We start from the raw sequence: 7,256 nt of genomic DNA, 5'->3' as shown, positions 1-7,256 counted from the left end.
GTATTCCTATGTTCATTCAGGATGGTGGAACTACTACTCGGCTAATGCTTGACTTGTGGCAATAATTTCTATACCTAGTTGGTCATTGAGGGTAAATTTTTGTACCTAGTTGTTCCATTTATTAATATGGTTGTTGGCTTGTTGCTGTTAAATTTTGTAACTATTCCTGTGTATGAAGAATAATGTTCTTGATGATTGTAATATCCTTTGACATTTGATTTTGATCAGGTTTAAGCTTTTCTTTATTTGTCCTTAACATTACTTTCCTTTTTTTGTTCCTTCTTGTGGACTGAGATTGTGTATTTATCTTAACTAGAGATATGACGTTATTATAACCTGTTGTAGCTGCAATTGTTTCCCACATTATTATCTTAAGAGATTTATTCACACGTTATTATAACCTGACGTTATTAAGAGATTGTGTATTAGCTGCAACTGTTTCAATGTACTGAGCAATTTTTGTTGATCATTACCTATATACTTATGTATGGATGCTGCTGGCTGTGCATATATATTGATCAAATATTTATTTGCTCATTTGAACCAACTATCAGAAGTTATTTAATTTGTATTTGTATTCAATGAAGTTAATTTTAAGACCTCATTTAAATAGTAAAATGATCCACTACAAGAAAAATAGGCTTTTATGACCATTTAATTACTGTGAAAAGACTACTTGTGATAAAAATAGATTTATTTTAGTTATAAATAGTCATTTCGTTGAAATTAAATGGTCACAAATAAATAATTTTCTTGTAATGCATGAGATAAAATTGTTTTTCTATCCAAACAAACTCTAAGAGTTCATTGCATAGTTAAATACTCTTTATACATTTGGGTATTATCCTTTTTGTTTTTTAATGAATTGCGATTACGTACTCATTACAAATCAAAATTTCATGAATGAGTATAAAGATCACGTACGTCATGAAATGTATCATGTGGTCATTAATTGACGCTTATCATGATATATTCTCCTAATTTTCTTCATATTTACCACTTTTAAATTATGATCAACGTGATACTTGCAAGAACTGTCCCACAGTACTATAAAAGGACGTTAATAATTTGTGCTGGTGCATGCATGGTTTAATTTCCACGTTTTTCAACGTGCTGCTCCTTGAAAGTACTAAATATTGAGAGGTTGGTCCCACAGATGACTATTATACTTTCTCTTTTCTCTTCAAGTTGGTACTATTCATATTTCTATCATTTAATTATATTTATTAAAATTTAATATTATTTTTAACTGGTAATCTTGTCATTTTTTTTTTTTTAGGAACAACTTGATTGTTGAAATGACACTTGAAATATTTAATTTATTTTCATTCATTTGTTGGAAACATTTGTTTTGTTGTTGTTATTGGAGTTTTTTTCTTGTCGAATTGGAACTTAAAAAATATTTACTATAATAGTTCAAAAGAAATATTATTATGATGGGTGTGGATAATTTTGGATATGGTTGATTTTGGACGTTAATGATGGACGATTTAGATGTGGATGATTTTGGGTGTAGATGATAGATATTATTTATTTTTAGATTGTAATTTTTTTGACAACTAGAATGCATGCAGTATATCTTATATATGAATTACTAATTATTGAATTAAGTATTTTTTAATTTTAATTTTTGAAAAAATTGAAATTTAAAAGTCAACACAAAATTTCATTTTTAAAAAGTGGGCAAATATGAAATTAAAAAAAGTCCAAAAAGAGTCTAAAATTCAACACTATTCCGACAAGTCAGATTTGGAGGTCAGATTCGACCTTCGACAAAGTTTGAGTTGGAGTCGCTTAGCCCTAGGTGGTGGTCATGTGGATTATCTTTCATATGAAACACGAGCATTGATACTCATTAGCCTCACACAACACACGATACACTTATTTTTAATTTTTGTAATTTTTTTTTGTAATTGTTTTTGGTTTTATTCTTCTAAAACTAATTAGGTTTTTCTACTCATCATCTATATATTACATACTTGGTAACAAAAAAAAAATAAAAGTAAAAAAAATTATATATAGTATGTGATGTGAGGTGGATGAGTATAATTTTTTATCAAGCACAATATCATGCACGTTTGTTTTTTCGTGGTTGAAAATAGTTTTCAGTTCATGAACATCTAACGAATTACTTGGTGGTCATCCCGTGGATTATCTTTCAGACCAAACACGTGATACACAAGAGTTTTTTTATATATAGTCGTTAGATACAACCGGTATGCAGTCGTCCATACCACGTCAGATTTAAAATAAATTCTTCTTCTCTCATTAGCTCAGTCTTTCTCTCTCATCAGCTCCAGCAGCTCAATTTCTCTCTCATCAAGTATCTCCACGTTTGCACGCCGTTTGCACTAGACGCTTGCAACAAGCATTTTCAATACACAATTGCGCACAAGTTGTACGGCCCTTTCACATCTTCTATATAAATAGCAACTTCGAAGAACGATTTATGGCGCGGATCAGTGCACATATAACAGAGTCTTAAAAGACCAAACTTTCCTTAACTTTCTAAGAACCATTTTCTTGCCATGGCAGCACCAACTCAGTCTCTGGTATTCACAGTACGAAGGTGCAAGCCCGAGTTAATTGCTCCATCTAAGCCCACACCCCACGAGTTCAAACAACTTTCTGATATCGACGATCAAGAGGCTTCACGATTTCAAGTCCCGGTGATACAATTTTATAGACACGATCCCTCGATGCAAGGGAGAGACCCAGTGAAAGTCATCAGAGAGGCACTTGCTCAAACACTTGTGTTTTACTACCCATTTGCAGGTAGGCTTAGAGAAGGGCCTGGAAGGAAACTTGTAGTAGAATGCACTAGTGAGGGTGTCGTATTCATCGAGGCAGATGCCGATGTCACACTTGAGCAGTTTGGTGATGCTCTTCGACCTCCATTCCCGTGCTTGGAGGAGCTTCTTTTTGACCTTCCAGGCTCTGGAGGGGTTCTTCATTGCCCATTACTGCTTATTCAGGTACAAATTCTGCTAAGGAACTCGTGAATTTTTTTAGTTTTCTCCCCCTAAAGTTGATCACGTCTTGGCATCTCCATGACTTGCTTGCAGGTGACGCGGCTTAAATGCGGCGGGTTCATCTTCGCACTACGCCTCAACCACACGATGAGCGATGCCGCTGGTCTGGTCCAGTTCATGACAGCCGTGGGCGAGGTGGCGAGGGGGGCGCGCGCCCCTTCCGTCTTACCCGTATGGCAGAGACATCTCTTAAATGCGAGGGACCCAACACGCTTGACATGCACGCACCGCGAGTACGACGAGGTGATCGACACCAAGGGTACTGGCACCATCACCCCGCTCGAGGACATGGCTTACCGCTCCTTCTTTTTCGGCCGTACCGAGGTGTCTGCCATCCGTAGGTTTGTGCCGCATCACCTGAGCCAGTCCACCACCTTTGAGGTGATCATGGCATGCCTTTGGCGATGCCGCACCATCGCACTCCAGTTCGACCGCAACGAGGAGGTGCGAATGATGTCAATCGTCAGCGCGCGTGGCAAGTTCAATCCTCCGTTACCGAGCGGTTACTACGGCAACGTTTTTGCGTGCCCAGCAGCAGTCACGACTGCCGGAAAGCTCTGCGAGAACACTAATTTGGGTTATGCTTTGGAATTGGTGAGGAAGGCAAAAAAAGAAGTGAACGAGGAGTATATGCGGTCTGTGGCAGATCTAATGGTGATCAGAGGCAGGCCATTCCTAACGGTGGTGGGCTCATTCCTTGTGTCGGATGTGACACGTGCCGGACTTGGAAAGGTGGACTTTGGGTGGGGCAAGCCATCTTATGCTGGGCCAGCTGAATGTTTTGTGAGAATTATTCCTAGAACGGGGAGCTTCTGTATTCCTTGTAAGGACAGTAAGGGAGAGGAAGGGATAGCCATTGGAGTTTGCTTGCCAGCCCCAGCAATGGAAATATTCGTCAAGGAGTTGGATTTCTTTCTGAAAAACATGCCGGAGAGTGGCAAGAAATCCACTTTTAATGCGTCTAAACTGTAAACCCGATAAATCCTGGGAAAAGGACAACAAATTATGTGTGGTAAGGCTTAATTTTTGAGTGATAGATATCATTTTGGTGTTTTACCTTCACTTCTTTGCATTTCTGAGTAGTTTATATTTATCTACAAAGACATCCATATATTTTTGCATTTCTTAATTAAGATTGAGAAATACCAGTGAGAATGTCAATGAGAAAGTAGAGGAAAGAATTATGGCCAAAATTCAATATAGAAAAAAACGCACACAAATTCTGTGTGGTAAGGTTTAATTTTTGAAAGACGGGGACGCACATAAAGGAAAATGTTTGAGAAATGAGGACAGGAAAAAAAACATGGATGGAAAAGGGAGAAGACCATCGGATGAAAGGAGAATAAAAACAGTGTCTTTTAACTTTCTCGTTTGGATTGAGAGACTATTTAACTCATCTCATATCATCATTATAATTTTTTTAAATTCTCACACAAAATAAAATAAATAATTCAACTTTTTCACATCTCTTCATTTTTTTTAAAATTTCAAAACAATAATAATATTAAAAAATAATATTCTAATAATATTTTATTCAACTTATAACTTTTATTTAAAATCATCTCATGTTATCTCACTATCCAAATGAGACTAAATGAAACATAACGTTTAATTAAAGAAAAAGAACATTGTGTGCCTCATCTCATCATCTGTTGTAAGCTTCAATTAAAACATATCATTTTATTTAAGAGTAAAGCTACATGAAATGTGCAAGTGTTGTTTAGTCGTTTTGAAAAGAAGTATGTTCTATTATTAAAAAATTCTTATTTTTTAATCTAGATCCCGTATTTATTTATTTTTTCCAAATAATTATGCGGTACTTGCACACTCACAACTGCATCTATCAATTTTCTTTATTTAAATAATATAAAGATTACCATGTGGTTGCATAGACCAGTTGATTCATTGAATAAAGGTTTTTTCTATGCTAAATTGTTGAGTCATTTGTCAAGTAATTAGGTAGGTGGTCCTTTGGTATTTCGTCCACTTTCATTAAGCCATACACCTACTTTTTGATGGAAGTCCCATCAATCATATTGTAATGGTTATGAATCAGCATATGCATGAGCAATTCATTATTTCTTTCTTGTTCATCATCCCATGTATTATATATTATACTTATTTTTATTTTTATTTTATATTTTATTTTTAATTTTACTAAACTAATTAAATTTTTTATTCACTATTCCTACAGTATATAATTATTAAAAATTAAAAGAGTAACGCTAATATAGTTGTGGGTTGTGAAAACATATATCTTTTGAGAAAAAGAGTAACGTCTATAGTTAAAAAATTAATTTTTTATTGTAAATTCTATCTTTATTTATATTTTTTAAAAAGAATATGTGACACTTATGTATTCTATAATTGCAAATATAATCTCTTATTTTTTTATATCAGTCATTCTATTTTCTATCACATGAACTCAAATTCAGATAACAATTGATTTTTAAGATTTTATTTTTCATGTTTTTAAAATTAAATTATGCATATAAGTATTTATGGGAGTAATGTTAGATATAGTCTTAGAGTATGACAGTTTCGTATACTCTTTTTGAAAAAAAAAATGAAATCTATTATTAAATATGTGCAGACTTATTTAATATCATCATTTCTATTATTAAATCTTTTTAAAGTGTGCAGACTTACATACTATTGCAAATATCATCATTTCTCTTATTAAATATGTTATCAGCGTGAACTTATCAATAGAGTTTTTGTTTTGAAATTGGGTACTAATGAACTTTCAATCCAAAGCTGTAATGCTAAACTCAAGAGAATAGTACAAGAAAAAAAACTACAAAACATAATTAATGTTCACTATTTGTGTTAATGAGAAATTATATTAAGCAGTAGGTCTAATTTTTCTACACCGTACACTATGACGTGGCGAATTCGGTTTGGGCACCACATCACGATTCGCAGCCCCCAGCTTTCTTCTGGTTGTGCTCCTCTCTCTTTGGAAAAAAAAAACTTCACCCGATCTAAATCTCTTGGGGGAGGGGAGAGAGAGAGAGAGAGAGAGAGAGAGAGAGAGAGAGAGAGAGTGGAAAGCTTTCGAGGAGAGAGAGACATGGATGGAGAAATTGGATTATTGAGAAATGGGAAAATGACCGAAGAAAAGAAAAACTAATAAGAGTACAGTGTAGGGCTTTTGCATAGCAGTACTCCTATGTTTATAGTGTACAATACATAAACAATAACTCTCTATTTCTTTTATATATATATATATTGTATAATAACAAGCGTCTATCGCTTATCAACATTGATGAACAGTCATTTTTGTTCATCCATTTTTTCTTTTTTTTTTTGTTATGTCGCTTTTATCTTTTTCTTAAGTGCCTATCGTGTAATTCATCCATGTATTATAAGTACATAATAGTCTTTTTTGTTTGAATCTTGGGAAAAGGAATTGGCTAATGGATTTATTTGTGTCAGTGCATTGAGTGTTGGCAAATAGATGGCTTGAGTTTGTGTCAGTTCGTCTGGATAAACGTTATCCCTTAGTAAATTTCAGACCACACATACAAATCCTTTGCTTTATTCCCTTGTTCTCTCTCTCAACTCAAATCCTCACTCTTTTCTCTCTTTCATCTCCCTCTCTCTCTAGATCCAAGATGTCGCCCCACATCTCCCCTCCAACTCGCGCTGCTGTCCAACTACGGTAGGGCCGGGTGTCAAATCGTGTTAACGGGTCATGTTCGTGTCGTGTCAAAATATGTATATCATACTTAACAGATCAACTTGAACATGACTCGTTTAGGATTTTGTATCCAAGAGTCAAATGCTAACACGACCTATTAAGATAATGGGTTGACACGACACAATTCATTTTGACCCGTTACTAAATACGAAATAGATTGACACGATACGACATGACCCGACCTGTTTCAACTCGTTTGACTTGATTGATTTTATATAAATATTAAAATATAAACAATATCTATAAAAAATAAAAAACTAACTACAAATACAAAATTACAATCCAAACAATAAAAATACCGACATTAAAATCCCAACAGTACCAAATATGATAAGGAAAAATCTAATTGTAAGTGATTATGTGTACTAATACGCGCATCCATTCAATATAATTGGTCAGAAATTAAATTTTATTGAAAACAGTGTTAATTTGAATTTAGAATATGAAGGCAACAATATTAGTATGTAGATTGGTACGCAAACTTACTTGTACACAACAAAACTCATATGATAAACATACAA

General features: G+C 34.2%; 1 protein-coding gene across 1 annotated transcript in view; it reads left to right on the top strand.

Moving 5' to 3' along the window:
• The first annotated feature begins 2,286 nt into the window (after positions 1–2,286).
• The window catches only part of LOC109007491 (benzyl alcohol O-benzoyltransferase-like), a 28,716-nt gene continuing 23,746 nt past the window's right edge, over positions 2,287–7,256 (top strand). The window contains exons 1-2 of the mRNA XM_035686443.1: positions 2,287–2,975; positions 3,066–4,006. Of these exons, the coding sequence (XP_035542336.1) occupies positions 2,529–2,975; positions 3,066–4,004 (1,386 nt within the window). The 5' untranslated portion in view covers positions 2,287–2,528 and the 3' untranslated portion in view covers positions 4,005–4,006. The remainder of the gene's footprint in view (positions 2,976–3,065; positions 4,007–7,256) is intronic.

This window comes from Juglans regia, chromosome 16, assembly GCF_001411555.2.
Source record: "Juglans regia cultivar Chandler chromosome 16, Walnut 2.0, whole genome shotgun sequence".
NCBI lineage: Eukaryota > Viridiplantae > Streptophyta > Magnoliopsida > Fagales > Juglandaceae > Juglans > Juglans regia.
The sequence above is the reverse complement of the archived record's forward strand: the minus strand, read 5'-3'. Positions and strand labels throughout refer to the sequence as shown.